The sequence below is a fragment of the Camelus ferus genome, chromosome 9, assembly GCF_009834535.1.
Source record: "Camelus ferus isolate YT-003-E chromosome 9, BCGSAC_Cfer_1.0, whole genome shotgun sequence".
NCBI lineage: Eukaryota > Metazoa > Chordata > Mammalia > Artiodactyla > Camelidae > Camelus > Camelus ferus.
Window position 1 is genome coordinate 43,788,803 of NC_045704.1, and position 23,118 is coordinate 43,811,920.

Sequence of the window (23,118 nt, forward strand, 5' to 3'; positions counted from 1 at the left end):
CCGCCTCTGTGGGGCGGGGCAGGGCAGGCGCCGTCCAACCCTACCCTCCTACCCCGGACTCCAACCCGGAACTAGCCTCTGCTCTGGCTCCCTTGGGAAGGCCGCGGCGCCTTGTCAGGAGTGGGAACCTGGGCTTTGAGCGCGGGCCACAGGAACCAAACCTCGGACAGAGGAACACCTTCGTCTTCAGGGGCCTCAGACCAGGCGTGCCCTCCGCGGGAAGTTGCACGTCTGGAGTACAGAGGCCCTCACCTCTCTGATTGGCATGGCGCCCCCGCGGAATGTGGTGAAGATCGCCGTCCAGATGCGTGACGCCATCCCGCAGCTCATCCAGCTGGACCAGGTCACCTGGCCTCCATTCACCCTACCACCCACCTCCGGGTCGCCCCTTTCCCCTCCAACAGACCACCCTCCCCCTCCCCCAGGCTCCTCCCCACTCCCTCCCTGTTGAGTGACCGCTCCACTTGCAGGCAAAACCCCTGGCTGCTGTGCTGAAGGAGGTGTGCGACGCGTGAGTGTGGCCTCCCAGGCGCGGGGGTGGGGGTGGTGGGTGGAATGGGGGCAGGAGGGAGAAGATCCCCCCCAACCAGCTCACTGAGTCTCTGCTGCCCACAGGTGGAGCCTGCTTCACTCTGAGCGCTATGCCCTCCAGTTTGCTGATGGGCACAGGAGATACATCACTGAGAATGTGAGTCCCCTCTCCTCCTTGGCCCCATATTCCACCGTATGACCCCTTCTAACCCACCTGGCCCTGACTCCTCAGACTCATCATCCCACTGTCTGGAACCTGATCTTTCTTTTACTGACTCCCAAATCTTCCCTGGTTGACAACCCAATTAACCAATCCTCAGAGCTCTTCCTGACTTCTCTCCATTTTTGGCCACCTTTTCCAGAACCGCATGGAGATCAAGAATGGCAGCATCTTGTGCCTCAGCACTGCTCCAGTAATGCTCCCCCCACCGACCCTGCCCTCACTCCCTTCCCCTCTCCTCTTTTCTGCCCACCTGCGCCTCTGCCCCAGGTCTGGAGGCCCCAGCCCCAGCTCCAGGCCAGCAGTGCCCCACCTAGTGGACACATTTCCAGTCCCCACTCCTTACCTCCTCACCTCTGCTCTTGCTCCCAATCCTGCCAGGACCTTGAGGCTGAGCGGCTGTTGGGTGGGCTGCAGAGCGAGAGTCGTGAAGGGCGCCGGGAAGCCCTGCGGCACCTCGTCCTGTTGGCCCCAGACATGACCTTTGCCCAGGAGGTTATCAGCCGTGATGGGCTTCAGAGACTAGGCACCATCATTGAGGATGGGGACGAGTGAGCACAGGGCTGTGGTGGGTGGTGGACACGATGGGGCTGGGGGTCCTGGTGTAGCCCTGCTCAGCCTCACATGTCCCTCCAGCCTAGGGGAGGTGCTGGCCCTCGCACTGAGAGCCTTTTTGGAGCTCATGGAGCATGGCGTGGTGTCCTGGGAGACGCTCAGCATCCCCTTTGTTAGGAAGGTGGGTAGGAGTTTCTAGGGGCAGAGGGGTGGTGTCAGGGTCTAACCTTCCATGGTGATGAGGTGGTGACAACTCCTGCTTCTCTTACAGGTGGTGTGCTACGTGAACATGAACCTGATGGATGCATCTGTGCAGCCCTTGGCCCTGGGGTTGCTGGAGAGTGTGACCTTGAGCAGCCCTGCCCTGGGCCAGCTGGTCAAGAGCGAGGTGCCATTGGATAGGCTGCTGGTGCACCTACAGGTGTAAGTGTCTGGGTTGGGATTCAGATGAGGGGAGTGTGGCTGGACCCCAGATGGCTGGTTGAGCCCTCTTCTTGCCCCAGGATGAACCAGCAGCTGCAAACCAAGGCCATGGCACTGCTGACAGCTTTGCTGCAGGGAGCCAGCCCTGCTGAACGTAAGGTAGGTGTCCATCCAGTGGCTGGATAGGGGGCAGGAACTGGTGGGTGCTGTGCTCCACCCTAGGCGTACAGGGTGCATGCTCATGGTGGGGCTAAATCACCTAAGTCCCCCTTCCCACCCACCTCAGCACATGCTTGACTACCTGTGGCAGAGAAACCTTCGCCAGTTCATCTACAAGGTAGGAAGGACCAGACCAGGCAGACCCCTCCCAACTCCTCTCCTCCTGAGCCCACACTCACATCCACGGACTGCCTGTTCTCTAGAACATCATCCACAGTGCAGCGCCACTGGGCGACGAGATGGCTCACCACTTGTACATACTGCAGGCCCTTACACTTGGGCTGCTGGAACCACGCATGCGCATGCCACTGGACCCCTACAGCCAGGTAGCACAAACCTCTGGGATGCACAAGGCTGGGGATGGCTGGAGCTTGGCTTTGACTCTTCAGTCTTGACACCCCTCCAACAATGACCCCAGGAGCAGCGGGAGCAGCTACAAGCCCTGTGCCAGGCTGCTTTTGAGCCAGAGGGGGAGCCCCTGGGTGCTGGGCTGAGTGCTGACCGTCGTCGTTCCCTCTGTGCCCGCGAGTTCCGCAAACTGGGCTTCTCTGTGAGTGATCCCTACAAAGCTCCACACCCCCACCTCAGCCTGAGACTGCTGTTATTCCAGAGGGCTGGGAGCCCTTCCTGAGTGGCTTGTCCCCCTTCCCCTAGAACAGCAACCCTGCGCAGGACCTGGAGCGCGTGCCCCCTGGCCTGCTGGCCCTGGACAACATGCTCTACTTTTCCAGACATGCACCCAGTGCCTACAGCCGGGTCAGTGACTGGGCGGGGTGGGATATAGCAGGAAGCCACCTAAGCAGGATCTCCATGGGCTGTCATGATTCCTCACCCAATTCTGTGTTCCCATCACCCAGTTTGTGTTGGAGAACAGCAGCCGTGAGGACAAGCATGAGTGCCCCTTTGCCCGGAGCAGCATCCAGCTGACTGTGCTGCTGTGTGAGCTGCTCCGTGTCGGAGAGCCCTGTGAGTGGTGCTCAGGGCACAGCGTGTCTAGGAACGGGGGACGGAAGGGCAGAGAGGGCCAGGGGCTGCACACACTTTCTCCCTGAGCCCCTCCTGCCCCCCCACTCCAGGCTCCGAAACAGCCCAGGACTTTTCACCCATGTTCTTCAGTCAAGACCAGAGCTTCCATGAGCTCTTCTGTGTGAGCATCCAGCTGCTGAATAAGACCTGGAAGGAGATGCGGGCCACTCAGGAGGACTTTGACAAGGTGCGTAGGATGGGAGCAGAGAGCCCTGGGCCAGGGCAGGGGGCTGTTCTGGGTCGAGGCCCAGAGCTCAGGCCTTGAGCTGAGCTTGGGGTGGCCCCAGGTCATGCAAGTGGTGCGGGAGCAGCTGGCCCGCACGCTGGCCCTGAAGCCCAGCTCCCTAGAGCTCTTCCGAACCAAGGTGAACACGCTCACCTATGGGGAGGTGCTGCGGTTGCGGCAGACCGAGCGGCTGCATCAGGAAGGCACACTGGCCCCTCCCATTCTGTGAGTTGGTGGGGATGGGTCCCAATCCTTGCCCCCGCCTTCCCTGCTGCCCCATGGGCCTTGCCCAGGTCAGTCCTGGTCAGTGAGCCCCCTCCTCTCACCCAGGGAGCTGCGGGAGAAGCTGAAGCCAGAGCTCATGGGCCTGATCCGCCAGCAGCGTTTGCTCCGCCTCTGCGAGGGGACACTCTTCCGCAAGATCAGCAGCCGGCGGCGCCAGGGTCATTACGTGGGCAGGGGGTGTAGAGGGAGGCTGGGTTGGGGTCAGGGAGTGTCCCTCTCATCACTCCTTACCTCTGCCCCTTTCTGCCCACAGACAAGCTGTGGTTCTGCTGCCTGTCCCCCAACCACAAGGTGCTGCAGTATGGGGATGTGGAGGAGGGTTCTGGCCCCCCGGTCCCGGAGAGCCTGCCTGAGCAGCGTAAGGAGGGCAGGTTGGGGGTCAGACACCTGCTTTCCCCAGACCACCCCATGTTCCGGGACCGCCTGGGGTCCCAGTGGTCAGCCCAACCATCTTCCTGCAGTCCCCGTGGCCGACATCAGGGCACTACTGACAGGCAAGGACTGCCCCCATGTCCGGGAGAAGGGCTCAGGGAAGCAGAACAAGGTGAGTGCAGTGGGGGCCAGGGGCTCCTTCCCGCCTGCCCCCTGCTCAGTGCTTCTGCCTTCCTTGCTTCCTTAGGACTTTTGTGAGTTAGCTTTCTCAATCAGCTATGACCACGGGGAGGAGGAGGCCTACCTCAACTTCATTGCCCCATCCAAACGGGAGGTGAGTGTCTGGGCAGGTTGAGCAGAGTTGGGCAGATGGGTAGGGGAAGAGACGGGTAGGCCCTCATGGAGCTGGCCCCATCCCCAGTTCCACCTGTGGACAGATGGGCTGAGTGCCCTGCTGGGCAGTCCCATGGGCAGTGAGCAGACACGGCTGGACCTGGAACAGCTGCTGACCATGGAAACCAAGCTGCGGTTGTTGGAACTGGAGAACGTGCCCATCCCTGAGCAGCCACCCCCCATCCCCCCACCCCCCACCAACTTCAACTTCTGCTATGACTGCAGCATTGCTGAACCCTGACAGTGAAGCTGTTCAAGGGCCACAGCTGTTGCTACTGTGGTAGCCACAAAGGGTGGTGGGTGGAGAAGCACAGACACCCTGACCAGCAGATGCTGCAGCAGAAATAAAGCCTGCTTGGCTGTTGGATATGTGTCAAGCCAGCTCTGAACCCTGCAGGCCACACTTGCCTTCAAATATAGCTGGCATAGAAGATGGGGGCATCAGACCAGGGCCGCAGCTTAGGGCCACAAACCTGGGCAGCTACAGTTGAGGGGCGGGTGTTCTGAAAGAGTGGGGACAGGCTGGCCCTCTTACCCTTCCCCAAGATGAGTCCTCAGCTTTCCTCAGTGCTAGCCCTGCAGTCTGGTGGCACCAGCCAAAGTGGGTCTGGGGCTGCCAGTGTCTCTCTATTGTCCTTGGGATAATGGTCATGGTACCATAATTAAACAGAGTTGAGATGGGTTGCAGACATGTTGTGGTTTAGCCCGTCCGACAGAGTGCCTGTGGCTTGCAGGGTTCTCAGTGCTTGGTCCAAGCTGGCATGCTCCCTCGCAAGAGGGTGGGACCACCCCTACCCCCAGTGCCAGCTCTGGCCTGTCCACACGCACCTCCCTGGTCCCTTCTGCTTCATTGTCCCCTTCCTTTCCTCCACTTTTTAAACTCACCTGAGTCTTCCTTGACCTCCTAAGCTAAGTTCATTGCTCCCCTGGGTTCCTAGTCCCAGGAGCTTGTTTCTTTATTTGTGCACACCCTACACACTGCACTGGCCCTGCCTGTTGGCTGATATGCTTCCCCAACTGGCCTTAGGGCTGGGAGAGCTTCAGCAGCTCTGACTCCCCACATAAAGCACAGTGCCTGCAGGTACTCAGGCAGCCCAGTTAGCTGTCCTAGAACTAGTGAACTGATAGATGAACAAAGCATGGGTGGATGCATGGAAGACAGACTGTTTCTCAGAGCTGTTTGAGAAGTCACCAGCACTGTTCAGGAGAATGGACTAGATGTCCTCTAATGACTCTTTCTACCCAGAGATGCTGGCCTCTTTCTTGTTCTTTTCCAGAGGACAGCCTCACTGACTCAGGCATCCTTAGTCACCATGCTCTTGGGGTCTGGCTGGGACAAGTGCACACAGATGTGCCTTTGCTACAGGCCATGTCCTGGGGCTCATGCCGGGGAAAGGCCTCTGGAGTCTCTGGGGAAGAAGCTAAGACCCACTGGGGGCACCTGCAGGGCTTTGGGCCAGGGGTAAGAGGAAGTTGTCTGTCCCTCTGGTGTTTCCTACACATTGTCTGTGGGCTGGGCTGGGCTGTTTCAACTGAGGTGGGGAGGGGAGGGACCCTAGAGTCTGAGAACTTCAAACAAGGAGGTAAGATCTGGAATTTTTTAATCTTGTTGGGCATACAACAAAGACTGCTAAAGCTCAGTGCTGGCAGCGGGCTGGGAGAGCTCCTGTAGGGAACAAGGTGGGCACAGGCCTTAGTGTGAGAAGTGGACAGGGCAAGAGGCAGAAGGTCTACTCCTCCCCAGCCCACCTGTAACCCTGGCCTCTGAACCCAGCCCTGGACAGGAGAGCAGGAGCTGCCATTTCCAGGGGTCTGTGACCATGACATGTAGCTGGAAAAGGTTCCTGCTGGGCTGTGGGGCAGAGTAGGGCAGGAAGCCCCTTGGGCTGCCCTGGATTAGTCCCACCCCTAGTCCTAGAAAAGGGGAAGGGGCTCTGGGGCATGTAGCAGAAGGAGACAGAAGGCACTGAGTCAAACTCTAGGTCAAGAGGCCAGGGCTGAGGACTCTGGAGGTGACGGAGGCTGAGCTGCAGGGCTGGTTACTGACCTGGCCTCAGAGCGTTAGGGTCAGGTCAGCACCCCCCACGAAGCGGGACTGCACACAGGTCACCTGGGGCAGTTGGGCTTGGAAGCACCTGACAGAAGCCATGCCGATGCCAGGACACATGGCCACATCTAACGTCTGGAGCTGCTTGCACGCCTGCCCAGTGGTATCCAGTGTTCTGCAGGGAGGCCACTAGATGAGTGCCCAACTCAGCATGGGCCCCAGCCAAACCCCTGCACTGTGGCAACACTGGACACACTCACTGCTCTGTAAGCCGACTGCAGCTGGACAGGTTGAGATGCTGCAGCCTTGGCCAGGAGCTGGCTGCCTGGGCCCAGCCCTTGTCATTGAGGAGGCTGCAGTGACTCAGCGCCAAGCACTCCAGGCTGGGACAACCCCTGGCCACAGCCACCAAGCCCTTGCCTGTAAGTGCGGGCAACAGGCTCAGTGACAACTGCCTCAGCTGGGGGAACTGGAGCACCTGTAAGGATGGGGGTGGGGTGGAGGGTAATGTGCACTGGAGCCCAGGTCTAGGGCCCTTCCAACTTCCTCTGCCCCCAGCCAGAGGAATGGCCAAAGCAGCAGAAGCCCATAAGAAAGGAAGTTTTTCTAAGCAAAAAGTGGGTTGGCCCAGGCCCCTGGCTCCAGCCCCCAGGCTCCAGCCCCCAGCCCCACACCTTGGTCAAACTGGCATCAGTCAGCTTGCTGCAGGCTGTGAGGTCCAACTCCCGCAGGGCCTGCCACGTGAGCAGGGAGGGGTCCTGTGGCTGGGGAGAAGGGTTCTTGGGGCTGGAGGCCTGATGCTCCAGCTCTCGGTGTGGCTGTGGGAAGAAGCCCCTGCCTCAGGTTCCTCCTGAGTTTGACCCTCAAATGTTCCCAGAGAGAGACTTAGGAGGGGTAAGAGGGCAGAGAACGCCCCACCCACCCTGACATCCAGGGTCCCTCACCTGGGCTCTTTCAAAGCCTCCTCACTTAGTTCCCTCAGCCCCAGAAGCCCCCAGTCATGGAGCTCCTTGCACCAGGCCAGACGCAGGACTGAGAGGTGGGTAAGATAGGTGCAGATGGCTTGCATGGTTTGGTTGGTGAGGGCCACACAGGAGGATAAGTCTAGCACCCTAAGGCTTGGGCTCAGCACGGGGATCAGGGAGAACACTGAGGCGTCCTAGGAGGGAAGTGGAAAAGGAAGAGGGCAGTGGAGAGGTGTGCCTGTGTCACCAGGCTTGGCAGGGATCACTAGGAGGGTTCTGCCCAGGGTTCCAGCCCCACAGACAATAGGGAGCTACCACAGGGTCCTTCGAAGGAAGCAACAATGTTCTGGTGCTGGTGAAAGTCAGTGTAGATGGATGAGGTGGGTTCTAGAGATGCAACACCAGGAGAAGGACAAATTGGCTGGGGCAGGAAGGATGCAGGTGAAAATTCCTGTGGTATTCCCCTTGCCTATGCTCCCAGCACCAGTGGCAGACATCTGATCCTAGCTGAGCCAGTCAGACATGCTCCTGCTAGAACTGTGAGGTCACAGACCAGGTAGGGCTGCCACCTGCCAGGAGCAGCTGGGGTTAGGTAGGGGGAGCAGGAATTAAGTGCAGAATAGAGGAAGCTGGTTTGTAGAGAGATGCAGAGACATGAGAATGTGGGGCCCCAGAGAGAGCAGCTAAGAGACACACAGCAGTGAAGCAGTGAAGATGGAATAGGGCAGAGGAAGAGAGGCGCCTGTGGGGGAAAAAGGCTGAGATGGTTTTCAGGTTAGGAATGCCCTGGGCACAGTGCTAGACTGAAGGAATAATCAGCTAACGAGGGAGAGACTGACATTGCCAAGACAGGGACACCACCCAGAGGGGCAGGGCTGAGTCCTACTGAAGAAACTGGCTTCAGCCAAGAAATGACCCTTCTGCTCCCACATCACATTACCTCCCTCGGACCCTGCCAGAGCAACCACTTCGGTGGAACCTCAGTGCCCCTTCCCCGCAGGACTGGGTTCTGTCACCCCTTCTACCAGCCTTTCCGGCTTCCAGAACACCTGCCCCCAGAGCTCCTCCAAAGACTGCAGTGGTCACTAAGCACTTGGCTTGTGAGGCGTGTGCCACCTTGGGGGCTGGACCACCCTGATCTCTTGGACCTCCCTCTACCTGGACCCACCGTCGGGGCTGCAGGGAGGAGTGTTGGCGGCAGCACTGTCTATCTAGGCTCCTTTCCCCTTCCAGACTATGTCCCCAGTTCAGTTCTACTACTACCACTTGGACATGAACACTGGGCACCTCCCTGATGCCACATTCCCAGTCACCCCAGCCCTTAGCCCTGGTGGGGAAGGAACGAAGGGGATGGGATGCTCACCTTGAGTGAGGAGCAGTAGGCCAGGCTGAGGGAGGCCAATGGGGGTGGAGCTCCTTGCACCGAGCCCAGCGCCTGGGCCAGTTCCCGCCCTCTCACCTGGCAGCGCTCGGCCATGTTGAGGCTCTGCAGCTCCCGCAGTCCCCCTAGGGCTGAGCATCCTGCGTCTGTGAGCTGCTGCAGCTTCCTCAGGCTCAGGTGCTGCAGGTGCTGCAGGCCTCAGCTCACAGCCAAGAGCACCCCATCAGACAGTTCTGAGCAGCCACTGAGGTCCAAGGAGGTAAGGCCTGGTTGTTGGTAGCAAAGAGCGGCCACAGCCTCTGTGGAGAGGTCCTGGCAGCTGTGCAAGCTCATCTCCTGCAGCTGCAGCCCGGCCACCTGGCCCAGGGCCTGCAGGGCCTCGGGTGGCAAGCCAGTGCCACTCAGGTCCAGGGCGCACAGCCTACCAGCCCGCTCCTTCACAAATCGCAGCCGGTTGTGAAAGGAGAGTTGGGAGGGGGAGGAGTCCTGGGGGCCGATGGAGCCCCTGGCTGGGCCTTGCTCGAAGGTGAGGTGGCAGTAGGCCAAAGAGAGGCGCTCCAGGCTGGGGGCACAGCTACTGAGACGGTTGAAGCTGAGATCAGCCAGGTCCTGCAGGCTAGCCAGGTTGAACTCACAGAGGCCACTCAGTGCCTGCTGGACCCTCTGTGCTGTCTCAGGCTGAGCTAGCAGCATGCTCGATGTGAAGAGACTGTTGCAGCCACTGAGGTCAAGGATACGCAGGGCCGGGCAGCCCAGGATCAGGGCCACAAAGGGGGCCTCTGTGGGGCTGCCCCCACTGAGGCACAAACTCTGCAGGTGTGGGCCCGTGTGGTAGGCAACAGACTTCAGCACCCGGTGTGAAGCCGGCGAGCCATCCAGGATGGTCAGGCTGATGCAGGAGATGCCCCTGAGACCCAGGCTCTTGATGGCCGGAAGGGAGGCAGAGGACACAGGGATGTTGTACCACACGTTGGTCTAAGAAGCAGCATTGGGCCTGGGGTTAGCCCTTTGGCCTCAGAGTGTGCTGGGCATTAGGTCTGGTGGCCATTTGCTGGCTAGAGTTTGAGGGCAGGTCAGAGAAGGGCCCTTCTACAATAGGGACCCACTGTGGTGTGTGGTGTCTTGTGTGGTTGAGAAGGTGCTGATGGAAGTGGGAGGTGGGACGAGGTCACACTGGGGCTCAAAAGGGATGACTATGAGGGGAGGGCAGGAAGGTTAGTGATGGATGGGACTGAATGCCTGCCGAGGGAGGGGCTGGGTCAGAGCGGGGACTTGGCATTCTTGCTGGGTATAGGAGGGCTGGAGGGTGGCCTGGAGGAGACCCAGCGAAGCCCCCAGGGAGCAGGAGGACGAAGTGTGCTGGACCCCAAGCTTTGTGACTTTCAGAAGGTGGCCCTGAGACCCGTGGACTCAGCTCCCAATCCAGGGCCTCAGCTTGGCATTAGCCAAGCAACTAGCCGCCCCTACTTTCTCGAGAACATATAAATAGCCCTCAGAACAGCTGAAGGCTGGAAGAAGCAACACAGGTGTCACCAGAATCCTCCGTGGCCAAGGTGCTAGAGATCTGGGGCAGGCAGTGAGGCCTAGGTCCCCTGGTGGCCTCAGTGTCTCAGCCACATGAATGTTTGCAAAAACGGGTTTTGTGTGTAACTGAAAATATGCGCGTGCACGTGCGTGCGAGATGTGCGCATGCGTGGGTGCACGCGCGCTCACGTGTGTGGGCCCTGCGGGCTCTGGAGTTAAAGATGTGTTTGTGTTCCCTGCGGCTCATCTCTGGAGGGTCTGTCTTATCTGTCCAGGTAAAGAGAGAGAAGCATCCACTTTCTGTGAGCAGGAGCTCAGAATAAATCTCAGAGGCAGGGAGGAAGTTGAGCTGGCCCTGCCTTAGAGCAACAGGGGAGTGAGTGTGGGGAGCACACAGTCAGCATGGGGTGGGGCCAATAGGCAAACTCAGGGCTAAGCCACTGTGGGAATAAGCTGGCTTGTGTAGGAGTTTGGGGAACCCCCAGTGAGGGAGCTGTTCTCCTAGAACCTTCCCTGATTTTGTGCCAGAGGGAGCCAAAGGAGAGTAGGTACAGGAAAGGGTGGAACAGGTCTGTGGGGGAAGGGAGAAGAGGGCTTGGCTTCTAAAATCCTAGCCCTGTCTCTCTACCCCTGTCAGATGCCCAGGTTGCAGGCAAGTGGTATGCAAAAGCTCTTGTTTTCACAAGCAAACTCCCCAAAAAACCTGTCTTGTGAGTAACCACAAGGACAAGCTGACATTCCCTGCTTGTTCCCCACAGAATATCATCAAAAGGGAACCACCAGAAAGGCAGAAACGATGCCTGGTTTGCACTCCCGCAAGATACTTATCAACAGAATCCTCCCAAGAAGACACGTGGAACTCATTTCCAGGTGGGGAGAACCTAGCCTGGCTTCTCCAGAGAGAGAAGCAGCTGCTTACAGCTGTCATGACGGGAAGGAGCATGTGGTAAGAGAGGGCTCCTGGCCAATTTCACGGGGATCAGGGGGTCAAACCCGGTTCCCATTTCAGACCTCATGGTCATTATGGATGAGAGGTGCACTCCCACAGACTCCATCGTGGACACTGGGAGACGTGGGGTAGTGAGGACTCTTGAGGACCTGGGTCTGTCTCTGATTGAAGGAGAACTGGGGAAGATCCCAGGGTGTGAGGGTGGGGAGGGTACTGAAAAAATCAGGGAGGAAAGGTTTTAGAAAGGAAAGGTAAAGCATGCTTTCAGCCATTTCAAAGCCCTGCATGACAGATGAGCCAATCTGACGAACAAGTGAACTATGGCTGGGGAGTGCAGAGCAGTGCTGGTTGCCAAGGCAGCACTGCCCCCACCAGTCACATGCCACCCCCACAGGCCCCGCTCCAGCAGCCTTCAGTCTTCCTTCTTTCCCTGTCTTCCTGAGTCTCCGCTGCCAGGAATGTTCTCCCCTCTTCAACTGCCTTCCTGGGAACAAGGCAGACGAACAGCCCAGGGTCTAAATACAGGGCTGGCAGGTGGACACAAAAGCTACCTGAGAAAGGGGCAGGGCCTGGCCTAAAGGACATCTAGCTATGAGTGAGGGTGAGATTTGAGACCACCTCCCTGCTCCCCACCGTTTTCCTTGATGGGGAGGAGGCAGCCTCTAAGCCATCACTCAGGTGGTTTACCCTGGACTCAAATACAGGAGCCCAGGAGCAGCCTGTTAGGGATATTTATCATCTGTGGGGACAGAGCAGCTGGCAGAAGCAGCAGGCTTCTGGGTTCTGGTCTTTGGTTCCACTGTAGGCAAGTTCTTCTTCCCAGCCCCTAGGAAGATGCTTCTAGAGGCTCAAGGGAGGCCTGGGTACCTGCTCCAGCTTCCACACAGGGGCCAACTAACACCATCCACACAGGATCCAACTAGCCCCCTGGTCTCCTCCTTTCCCAATGATGACACCTTAAGAGTAAATGGGAAATCATTTGGAAAATGCCCGAAGTCTGCTAAAAGCAACACATGTCCCTTGACTATGAGAGGCCAGGACTCTAATGTCATACCTCCCAAAGTCCAGAGCTGAAACTATAGGCCTGTGTGCAGGCTTGGAAAGCCATCTGATAGAGATATGGCCCTCCTGTCTGCTGGCACAGGTATCTAAAGTTAACACGCATGTTTTCCAGAAGGCCTTTGAGAAAATATAAACCCTGGCAGTATATAGAAGAATCAGACCTCAGGGGTCATTTCCAGAGGCTTTATAGACACCTCAGGTAGAAGTCAGAAGAGGGCAGGAACTGAGTCATCCTGAATTCTCTGCAGTAACCAGTCCAATGGCAGGCAAGCAGGGCGCCCCCAAGAATGGACAGAGCCCGGGTGTATGTCAGGGTGCCACCTTTGTCTACCTTCTTATTTGAGAAAAATTGAAATTAAGTGGGGGCAGGTCAGAGAGAATAAGAATTCACTGAGTCCAGCATCCTAGCCTGGCCTGGTGAGCCACAGGCCCCAGCTTGGCCTTGGTGAGCCAGAATCTTCTGTAGCAACTACTCACCAGGGCATGACCTCCTTATCAACCTGCCCACATAGGGTTCTGCAGATTGCTCTCTGGGACATGGTGGTAGTGTGATGTCAGCAGGTCCCTAGATGCCCAGATGTCTTTGGCCTGGATTCCCAGAGCTCCCAGCCTCAGGGCTGAGTTTTGCAGAGGCAATAAATAGGTCATTGTCAATGTTCTGTCTGGAGCTCATATTTAGCTGGGGCAGCCCCAGTGTTAAAATGGTAGACTCTACAATCCCAAACTCTGGCCCTGCCTCCTCCTTTTCCTCACTCCCTTACTCCTATTCCAATCTCACCTGAATCCCCAGAGCCTGACTGGCCACTTTGCTTCTTCCACCGTTTCCTTCTTTGCTGGACTCCAGGAGGCCTCTCTCCTCATCACCTCTCCTCAGGGCCCTCGTGGTCCTGCCCCTGTCATGCTGCTATGCCCTTTCTCCTTGCTCCCTGCCCAGCCAGAGATGATGAGACCACTGCCTCCTCTGGGTGTGTGCTGGGGATACAGGATTCTGCCCCAGGAGGCCGTGGTCTCCCCTCTTCCTGCACTGTCAGCACTGGCCTCCCCCCTCCCGCCTCCTCGCCACCTCCCTGCACTCTTCTCGTTCCCCTAAGACTTCTCTTCAGCCCACCATCTTCTCAGCCCCTGATGCTACTGCAGCAACCCCCTCCCCAACTCCAGCCTTCTCAGAGATTACCTGTTCAGTTTCAAAAAGCAACCAAAGTTTTTAGAGGGGGAAGACCCTCCCCTTTCCCTGTTCATATACTCCGGCCCACCCCTGACGGGACCCATCCTAACCTTCTTCTGTCCCCTGCTCTTGGGTTCAAGGTGACCCCCTTCTCCTGGCCTGCTGAGCCTGTTCCCCACCTTCTCCTTTGAGAACCCTTCAGTCTCTGCCTTTCCATGGCAACTTCCTCAGAGTCCATGAACACCCTAGTCTTAACAAAAAGCCCCCCTTGATCCTGCACCCACTCTTCTCACCTCTCACACCCTCCCATCTACTGTCTCACTTCTTGGAAGCATTCAGGTGCCCACACCCACTGTGGCCACTTATTTACCATGGCTTTGCCCACTTACCCTTTCACCACTGTCCCCAACAGAATCACTCATTCTCAGCAACAGCTCCCCTCTGGCAAGATCATCAACATCTGGGGTCTCCTCTGCAGACCTTCCACAAGTGTCCTCTCTGCCATGCCATCAGTCTCCCCCTGATGCTGTCTCCCACTGGGGGTTCTGAGATGCTGCCCTCTTGGCTCTCCTATCTTCTAGCCTGTTCCCCATCAGCCTCTTTCATGGTCACCAAAGAATAGCCCAGTCCATAGACCAGTGAATTCTCCATGGTTTGTTCCACTCCACCACACACACACAGACACACACACACAGACACACACACACACAGACACACACAGAGTTTACCTCCACGTACACCCTGGCAGACTGCATTTCATCCCATCCTAACTAATTTATTTGTGGTCCACATCTTCTTCCTTAGTCGTGGGCCCTGGGAAACAGGCCCTGATTGACCTCTCTCTAAATACAAGGATGCAGCATGCCCAGATCTGAATTCACTGTCTTATCTCTGGACTCGGGCCCTTCTCCTAAACTCTCCGTGCCCTCTACCAAATCACTTAGTCAGAAATCTGCAAGTTATCCTAGACTCCTCCTCCCTCACATCTGCAGTGACCAAAGTCCCTTCCATTCCTTCTCCTCGATACATTGTAATATGTCTCTCTGCTCCCCCCTCACTATTCTGCCTTAGTCCTGCCTTTATTATCTGTCAGAAATATATTACAGCAGTTTCCTCCTGATCAGGGTCCTGGCCTCCAGTCTCTCTGGCTCCAGTCTTATCCTTGGTATTGTCACCAGGGTGATCCTCACCAGAGGCAAACTGACCATGCTTTTCAGGGCCTTTGTTGGTTTGCACTGCACAGGATAGAGACTGAGCTTCCTGGCTAGCACTCGAGCCCTTCTATGTCAGACCCCTGCCTACTTCTTCAGTCCCAGCTCTCGCACACCTGCTCCCCACGCCATCTCTGGGAATGCCAACTTCTGACCATTGTCTCATGCTCCAGTGCCTCGATTCAGCTGTTTTATCCTGTTTTTCTTGGGGGCTGGGTCCTGACCCCTCACCTACTCCTATTTGTCTGTTTAGCAAATATTTATTCCCTGCTTGAGATTCAGCCCAGGCATCCCCTTCTCCATGAAGTCCTGTCTGAATCTTCTCTGCATCCCTGGTGTGCCTCATAAGAGTTTGAGTGCAGCACCCTAGCCCCTCCTTTTGACTTGTGCTGTCTCCCTCTCACTACCAACTTCTGAGTGCTGTGTCCACCCCAGCCTTGCACCCCCAGGGCCCAGCACAGTGCTGGGCACAGACAGGCAGCGTCACCATGAGCGAGTGAGGCCTCTTTGTGTGTCTCTGGTAACTTTCTGTCTTTCTTCTGCAGTGTGAATATTCCAAGCCTCTCTGCTGAGGCCCTGGCCTCTACCTCTCTACTTACTCCCCTAAGATAATTTGGCCTCAAAATTCAACAAGCAAAAAGCCCTCTAGCCTTTAAGGAACTTCCTCAGCAAATGGCTTCACATGGCCAACCCTACCCCTCTGATTCCTAAGAGGTGACATCCTCTCCATCTTACCCAAGACTGAGCTTTGAACGCTGAAGCTTGTCTCTGCGGCCACCTCAGGTGTCCACCATTCCTGACCTCTCTCCTCCCTATATTCACCCATCGTCTAGTGACTCCTTCAGCACATAAACACAGTAGAGACCTCTCCCAGTGAAAATCCTTTTATCAGTCCCACCTCAACCTCTCATTACATTCTATTTATTTCCTTTCTTCCATGGGGAAATTTCTTGCAAATGAAGTCCCTCTCTACACTGAATTTCTTCTCATTCACTCCTCAGCCCAGCTGGCTTTTTCTGCCCAGATACTAAATGTTGCTGAAGCTGTTGGTGACCTCCCTGGATGTCAAACACCATGGACACTATCTGTTATTTTCTGGATTCTTTGTGGGATTTGACACTGTTGACATCCACTCAATACTTGAAATGCTCTTCACCTTTGACTTTTGTGCTCTCTTCTTTCTAGGATCTCCTCAGCCCCCTCTGTAGGCCCCTCCTCCTTTCCACATCTTTGGACTGGTGTCCTCCCTGGGGCATTCTCTGTGGCCAGCTCTTCACGGCTCTTCATGGCCTCCATGGGGAAGTGACTTAGATCCATGCCTTAAACTTCCACCTATTCTTTAATGACAGTCACATCTATATTTATTACCCAAACCTTTCTCTTGAATTCCTCTCCCAGAAATCCAACTACCAACTGGACTCGCCATTTAGATGTCTCATACTTCATATTTTCAACAAGCCAAATCAAATTCCTTTAGACACAAAGCTCAATGACACTGGATACATAACTTGACAAAAGGCCCTACTTATACACATACACACACTTAATATATGAGGAGACTTCCAACTCAGAAGGGAAAGGGAAGATTATACATAAATGGTATTTGGGCTATTTGAAAACTAAACAATTTAGCTTTTTACCTTAGAGCATATATCAAAATAAATTTCACCAATAAAAAATTAATATAAAAATTTAAACCAAAAAACAGAAGAAATAATTTTGCTGTGAACCTAAAACTGCTCAAAGAAATAAATTCTAATTAAAAAAGGAAAATATGCATGTGTGTGTATATATATATATATACATATATATATATATATATACACACATATCAGATCTCTGAAGAGACAAGGGATCTCTAAGTTAAAAAGCAGTGGAAGAACCAGAGGGGATAGCTCAGTGGTAGATCACATGCCTAGCATGATGTCCGGGGTTCAACCCCAGCACCTCCATTAAATAAATAAATCTAATTATTTACCCCCTACCAAAAAAAAAAAAAAAAAGCAATGGAAGAAATAAGAAAGAAAAGGATGTTCAGAATCAACAATCTAGCAATTTAACCTCTGAATCTCATAAACAAACAGATAGCTACAAATCAAATTAAAAGGCAAACATACTGGGACTGTATTTCAATAAATAGGTAAAAGAAATTAATCTCTTTAATGTATAAAAAGTTCATACAAATGGATAAGAAAAATACTAAGACCCCAATAGTTAAATGGACAAAGAACACAAACAAAAGAGGGAAATATAAATGGTAGGCTAATGAGAAAACTGTTCAACCTCAGTTATAATCAAAGTCAAAATTAAAGAGCCATCACTGCTCCCCTTTCAGAGCAGCTCAGCTGTCATTCACCTCCTAGTGGGCTGTCTCCCTACGCTCCGACTTGCCCTCTCCAGTCCACGCTGCACTGAAGATAGAGTTCTAAGACACAAGTGACCCCATGGCACTCTCCATGGTAACATTCCTTTAAAGGCCCCATGATGGGAATCAGGAGAAAGCCCCAGCAATGCTGCTGGCGGGGCACATCTGCCAACTTGCTATCTGACCTCTTTCTCCTGGCACTTCATCCACGCACATCTAAGTTCTAGTCATAGGGAACTTGGCTGGTTGTTTCCAGAACTATTTTACACCTTAGTGCCTTCACCTGTGCTGTTATTAGTCCTGGAAGACCAACCTTTTTCCTCATCCTGTGCCTTCAGGAAGCCTTCCCTGGTGCTGCCAGTCTCCTTCCGATGTTCTTCTTCCAAATGTCCCCACTGCACCCTTCATTCCAGTGTGAGCATTGAGCACACGATGTATGATCACTCACATATTTATCTTTCTCCTGCACTGGACTATGAGCTCCTTAGAGGAAAGGATATGTTTTATTCATCTGTAGAGTCCCAGAACTGTACCCAGAGCCAAGTATATATGAATATATACACAGGGATGAATGGATGGATGATGTATGAGCAGGGTCATGAGCAAGCTGAAGTGAGACAACTGAGAATGGGCCAAGTGAGGGTGGGTGCCTTACCTCCCGAAAGGCATTCTGGGCTGCACAGTACCAAGCCTGACTCACGAGGGAGGCCTCTTTCTGATCTGACAGAGGCAGGAAGCTCAGAATATATGTGAGTATCTGAGGGAAAAAGACAGGGCATTGGGGGCTGTTAGAGCTGGGGGCCTGTGGAACCTTCTCCAGCTGATAACACAGTAGGTAGAGGGGTTAAGAGCACTGGCTTCTAGTTCATCTTGGATCCTAAGCTTCATGGAGTCTTCACTTCCCGTCTCTAGCCTCCAGGTGAAATCTTTCCTGAGCACTGTCTGGATCCAGGCTTGTACTGACTGATAAAAATCAAACCTCCTGCTCAATTTGATATAAAAACAGCCCGGGCATTGGGACCAGGTAAACCTAGTTCAAATCCTTATTCTGTCAACTGACCTCTCTGAGCCTTGTTTTCCTTGTCTGTAAAATGGCAATTGTAGTGAGGTTTAAATGGGTTATTCTGACAATTAAATAACATGGTAGAGTGTCTTGAGTAGGATCTAGAACATAGTAAGTCAGGTGCTCCTTCTATGATCTTTAGGAAGCTACAATGGGACTGTAATCTTTTCCCACCTTCTTCACTGCCAACTCACCTTCTCAGCTGGCTGTTAAGATATGATCTCAGCCAAACCCAGTCTGGGAGGCTCTGGCCCTCACTCCACCTAAGCTCCATGAGACTGGGGGTGGATGGGGGTTGGAGGCCCTAGTAGGGACTAGGGAATGGAGTTGCCTGTGAGACCAGGAATGATCTGATATTAACTATGTTTTTTTTTTTTCTGGAATCTTCCCTCCTTGATGCCTGTGTCACTGTGTTTTCTAGGGTTCGACTCACCCCTCCATTTACCCTGTTTCTGGATTCTTCTGTGGCTCCCAGGGCTCAAACCTGGATTTTTCAATCTGTTTACTTTCTAGGACAGTAAATTCATTTGCATGGCTTTAACAGTTACCTCTGTAGAAATAACCAACAATTCAATATCGCCATATTGTTTTATCATACATGTGCTAGTCTAGTATTTGCCAACTGTCCACAGGATCCTTCATCCAAATGTTTTACCCTCACCTTCATCTCAACCTCAGTCCAAAGCAGCCCCTCCTCCCAGCTTTCCAGCCCCTGAGCTTCAGTGCCAACAGTGCATCTCGCCTAAAGATTCTGTCCCTTGCTCTCAGACACAGGTGTAAGGCATAGGCTTTAGGCCAGGCTAACTTAGACTCATTCAAATCTCAGCTCTACTACTTCCCAGCTGTGTGACCTGTGTCACCTCAGACAGGGTACCTGACCACTCTGAACATCAGTTTGCACACCTGTAAAATATGTGTGTATATATATTATATTGTATATAATATATATGTAATAGATATGATATATACGTGTATATTTAATAGACATGATATGCTTGACACGTAGATGTTCCGTAAGTGGTTGCTAGGTTGCTGTTAATAATATTTCTACCTTTGAAACCTTACCACTTAGTAGCCCAGATCTTCATCACCCCAGACCTGAATTCTTTCCACAATCTCCCTGCCTCCAGGCTCAACCTTACTAACCATTCTGCACACTGCAACATGGTTAATTTCCCTAAAAGACAGCTTTCAGTCTCAGTGCACTCCTAATGAAAACCATCAGGGTTCCCCAGTACCCTCAAGACAAAATCTTTGCTCCCAGGTCAGCACTGCCAGGTCTCCATGTCTGATTGTACCCTCAATCCCAGAGCTTCCACAAGACAGTCTCCTCACTGTCCTACAAACACAGCATGTCTGTTTCCTTTTGCCTATGTGGACCTTTTTCCTGGAATGCCTTTCTTTAATCTTGACCTCACCAGTCCATTCTCATCTCTTCTTCCCTTCTCTGATCCCTAGTACACAGAAGGTACTCAGCCAATACTTACTGGATCGAATTAATGATGGACAGTCCTTTAGCTCTACTTTCACCAAAGTCCTCTATTTCTATTTTCACCAAAGCTTTGCACAAGGAAGTAGTCAGAAGATAAAGAAGATCATTACTGAGAGGAGAATGACTGAGGAGAACAGCCTCTGGACCAGGGAGGCTAGGCATGGGGAAGAGAACACAGATGGCGACTGAGACTGACCAAGCCTCTATCCCCAGGGGAAGGTAGGAAAACCTGTCTGAGCAGAGATAAGATAGTGGCCATCCTGTCTTCTGGGGCTCAGCAGCTAACCAAAGGAGCAAAGGGAGGGCATAAACCTGTCCTCACTGAGGGAAGAAAACATGATTCTTTGAGCTGAGAAGTGGGGAGGCCTTTCTAGAGGACCAGAACAGGCAGTGATGAGGATGGAGTGGCCATCCCATGAACCCCATCCCAAAGAGCTATTGGAGATATGACTGGTCATCTCAGATCTATGAAGATGGAACAGATATCCTCTGGGACCAAAGAGGGAAAGGATGCCATCGCAGGGGGTTCATCCAGGTGGGAGCAGTGCTGTTTTTGCTAAAGGGAAGGAGCACTATTCCAAGAGCCAATAGGGAAAGGGTGACCTGTCTCCCATGGGCAGTGGGAGAGGGCTGCCAACTCTGTGGGCAAAAGGGATGGAGAGGCCATCTCAAGAGGCCACTGGGGACAAAACCTGTTATCTCTCTCTGGCCAATGGTGGCAGAGAGGTCTTGCCCCAGGCTAAGGAGAGGGAGCAAGCACCCCATGGGAGATAAGGTGGTAGGCCCCATCATCAGGGGCCAAGGGAATGGGGAGCAGGCTTGTCTTTGGTGAAGGAACCCAGAGATCATGCCTGGAGTTGATGGGAGAGGGATGTCTGTCTCCCACCGCCAGGGGAGGGGGCAGCCTCTCTCGGGAAAGGAATGGAACGACCATCCCAAGGGGCCAGTAGGGGTAAGATCGGTTACCCTGCGGAGATGATGGGATGGAGCGGACATCTTCCAGAACTGAGGGGGAGGGGCGGCCATCTCAAGAGAAGGGGGCTAGGCAGAGGCCCTGTTCTCGCTGAGGTGACAGAGCAACCATCTCTTGGGGCCAATGGGGAAGGAGAGGATGGTCCCCCAAGCTAAGGGGATGGAGTGGCCCAAAAGTGGGGCCATTACCCATAGCCTGCATGCAGGTCCTGGGGTCTCCCGGGCGGGTGGTTTCCGCCAGATGGGCGAGGCCGGGCGAGCTGTCTGACAGCCCCTCCCCACAGCCCGGGACCCCGAGGTTGGGCCTGTCCCGAGCTAGGCCTGAGGGCGACCTCCTCTCACCTCCAGGGGCAGCGACTCCGCCATCGCATCCCTGCCGCCTCCGCCCCCGCGCAAAGCTTTCTGGGAAGTGTAGTCCCACCGATTCTGGTAGGCGGAGCTTGGGAAGGAAGTGAACCCTTCATTTCCGTCCCAGTTGCTGACGATTTGGGTCTGCACCGGAAGTGTCTGTGCTGCCGATGTGGTACCTAACTGACTGCGGTTTCGGTCGCTCTCTCTTCTTTCCTCGGCTGGGTATTTGAGTCGCATCATGGCGGTAAGGAGGTTGGGTAGGGCGGGTAGGGCGGAGTCCGCATCGGCAAAGAGCTCCCGGGGCCGGGAGACTGAAAACAGAGGAAGGACATCAAGGAAAGTGGGTCTGCCGGAGAGGGGTGCCATCCAGTGGCCGGACCGTACTAGAGCTAGGTGGGGAGTGGAGAGGCGTAGCTGGAGAGCTGGTGCTGGAGAGGGGTGGGCGTCAGTGTCAGTACCAGGACTGGGCGGAGATCTGAGTAGCCTGAGGGGCGCTGGGCGACAGTACCAGACAGTGTAAGGGATAGCCAGAGATCTGAGGAGCCTGAGGTGGGGTAGGCGTCAGCGCAGATCTGGTCTACTCTGACAGAGACCAGAAAGGATTACCATTCAGCCCCACTCAGGAATCCCCTCGAAGGGCTTGTTAGCCCCAAACTGGACCTTATTAGAGGATCCAGGAGATAATCAGCCTAATGTTGGATTGTTCACAGCCTGAGCAGGAGGCAGTCATTTCTGTGCTAGAAAGATGGTGTCGGCCCTAAGCAGGTTGGATTGGAGGAGGGGTGGACATCCCAAGAACTGTGCTAGGTCTGAGTGCCACGGGGACCTGGCTAAGGTACAGTTGGAACTCTAGCTAACCAGAATGGTAGGGAGGATAAGGAAGACCCTGGCTAAGGAGGGTTCTGACAGCATCTCACCATCTCTCTGCAGCCCAAGGGCAAAGTGGGCACGAGAGGGAAGAAGCAGATATTTGAAGAGAACAAAGAGACCCTGAAGTTCTACTTGCGGATCATACTGGGGGCCAATGTAAGTGCCTGCCTCCTTGCTTCTCTCCCCACCCAAGGCCCCCCAGTTCTCAGCTCTGGTAGGGTGGAGTTGTGGTGGTATGTGATAGCCACGGCTTCAGAAGAAAACTCCAATTAAAAAGAAATGAGAAAGGATCCTGGCAGAGAAAGTGCTGAATAGTCAAAACCCTTCCCATCCCAAATATAGAGGGGCTTCTTTCTTGGCTTAACGTGTCAGAGGGGAGTCTGGATACTCAGGGAGCAGACCCCTTCTTCCCCCAACTCTATATAAGAAACAACTTGTCTTTCCATAGCCTGATCTAATATCTTGGTCAGAGTTGAAGAAGTCCCATGGTTTAGTAAGCCTTTGATCCCAGCCTGATTCTGTGTCTGCTTACAGGCTATTTACTGTCTTGTGACCCTGGTCTTCTTCTACTCATCTGCTTCATTTTGGGCCTGGGTAAGTGTCCCCAATCCTGGGAAGTGGATAAGCACAGGGTCAGTAACTGGCCTTTGACACCCCCATTCTTGGTCTGCAGATGGCCCTGGCCTTTAGTCTGGCAGTTTATGGGGCCAGCTACCACTCTATGAGCTCAATGGCAAGGGCAGCCTTCTCTGAGGATGGGGCCCTGATGGATGGTGGAATGGATCTCAACATGGAGCAGGGCATGGCAGAGTGAGTGTCCCCCGCTGCCAGCCCAGGTGAGCGGCCCCAGGGCTAGGGTGCTGGGGCCCAGATAGCCCAATACCCACAGTTGCCTGCAACTTGAAGAGGGTGGAAAAGAGTTGAACGGGGGCCTGTCTACTATTTTTGGCCCCTGCAGCCTCCCTTCTATCTATAGGCACCTTAAGGATGTGATCCTACTGACAGCCATCGTGCAGGTGCTCAGCTGCTTCTCCCTCTACATCTGGTCCTTCTGGCTTCTGGTATGTGGGTTGTGGGCCTCCCAAGGAGGAGCTGGGGCATCTAACCCTTCTCTTCTTTCATTTCCTGCACCTGGCTTCAGGCTACCCTTTTCTCTCCTAGGCGCCAGGCAGAGCCCTTTACCTCCTGTGGGTGAATGTACTGGGCCCTTGGTTCACAGCAGACAGTGGCGCCCCAGTGCCAGAGCACAACGAGAAACGGCAGCGCCGACAGGAGCGGCGGCAGATGAAGCGTTTATAGCCACTGACATTGTGGCCACAGGCTTCTGGGCCCTGGGTGGCTCTATCAGGCTGCATGGCCCCCATGTCAGGAGCAATGAGGGCTTAGTCCAGGGGCTAAAAGCAATCTAAAGTATAGGATTGTTGAATAAATGGCTCAGAATGTGGCTAATG

The 23,118-nt window shown here is 54.3% G+C and overlaps 4 protein-coding genes across 8 annotated transcripts; 2 read left to right on the forward strand and 2 right to left on the reverse strand.

Moving 5' to 3' along the window:
- The first annotated feature begins 2 nt into the window (after positions 1-2).
- On the forward strand, positions 3-19,676 carry ELMO3 (engulfment and cell motility 3). 4 transcript variants are annotated; one of them, XR_004322457.1, is made up of 22 exons: positions 3-343; positions 471-511; positions 616-688; positions 894-944; positions 1,133-1,302; positions 1,388-1,487; positions 1,578-1,729; positions 1,810-1,888; positions 2,016-2,066; positions 2,152-2,274; positions 2,367-2,498; positions 2,603-2,704; positions 2,806-2,914; positions 3,025-3,161; positions 3,262-3,425; positions 3,531-3,643; positions 3,739-3,843; positions 3,947-4,029; positions 4,105-4,191; positions 10,926-11,113; positions 17,832-17,943; positions 19,543-19,676. XR_004322457.1 is itself a non-coding variant. In XM_032486525.1 (21 exons), exons 1-21 carry the CDS (start codon positions 266-268, stop codon positions 17,884-17,886), a joined length of 2,193 nt encoding a protein of 730 aa, XP_032342416.1. In that variant the 5' UTR covers positions 3-265; the 3' UTR covers positions 17,887-18,093. The 4 variants fall into 4 exon arrangements, 3 of the variants coding, with proteins under 3 accessions (XP_032342416.1, XP_032342417.1, XP_032342418.1); XM_032486525.1 differs by lacking the exon at positions 19,543-19,676 and having other exon boundaries at positions 17,832-18,093; XM_032486526.1 differs by lacking the exons at positions 10,926-11,113; positions 17,832-17,943; positions 19,543-19,676 and adding an exon at positions 4,279-4,937.
- On the reverse strand, positions 5,843-8,782 carry LRRC29 (leucine rich repeat containing 29). Its single transcript, XM_032486547.1, is given in 5 exon segments — positions 5,843-6,472; positions 6,558-6,775; positions 6,972-7,115; positions 8,626-8,718; positions 8,720-8,782. Coding segments are annotated over 5 exon segments (687 nt in total). The 3' UTR covers positions 5,843-6,303.
- LOC116665783 lies at positions 8,815-21,041 on the reverse strand. The gene is made up of 2 exons (XM_032486546.1): positions 20,789-21,041; positions 8,815-9,564 (listed from the first exon to the last, which is right to left on the reverse strand). The coding sequence occupies exons 1-2, from the start codon at positions 21,035-21,037 to the stop codon at positions 8,842-8,844; spliced, it is 972 nt and encodes a 323-aa protein (XP_032342437.1). The 5' UTR covers positions 21,038-21,041; the 3' UTR covers positions 8,815-8,841.
- On the forward strand, positions 20,905-23,116 carry TMEM208 (transmembrane protein 208). Of its 2 annotated transcripts, none has more exons than XM_006180628.3 (6): positions 20,905-21,041; positions 21,728-21,823; positions 22,202-22,261; positions 22,341-22,477; positions 22,644-22,728; positions 22,829-23,116. In XM_006180628.3, exons 1-6 carry the CDS (start codon positions 21,036-21,038, stop codon positions 22,964-22,966), a joined length of 522 nt encoding a protein of 173 aa, XP_006180690.1. In that variant the 5' UTR covers positions 20,905-21,035; the 3' UTR covers positions 22,967-23,116. The 2 variants fall into 2 exon arrangements, with proteins under 2 accessions (XP_006180690.1, XP_014411302.1); XM_014555816.2 differs by lacking the exon at positions 20,905-21,041 and adding an exon at positions 21,082-21,632.
- The last annotated feature ends 2 nt before the right edge of the window (positions 23,117-23,118 follow it).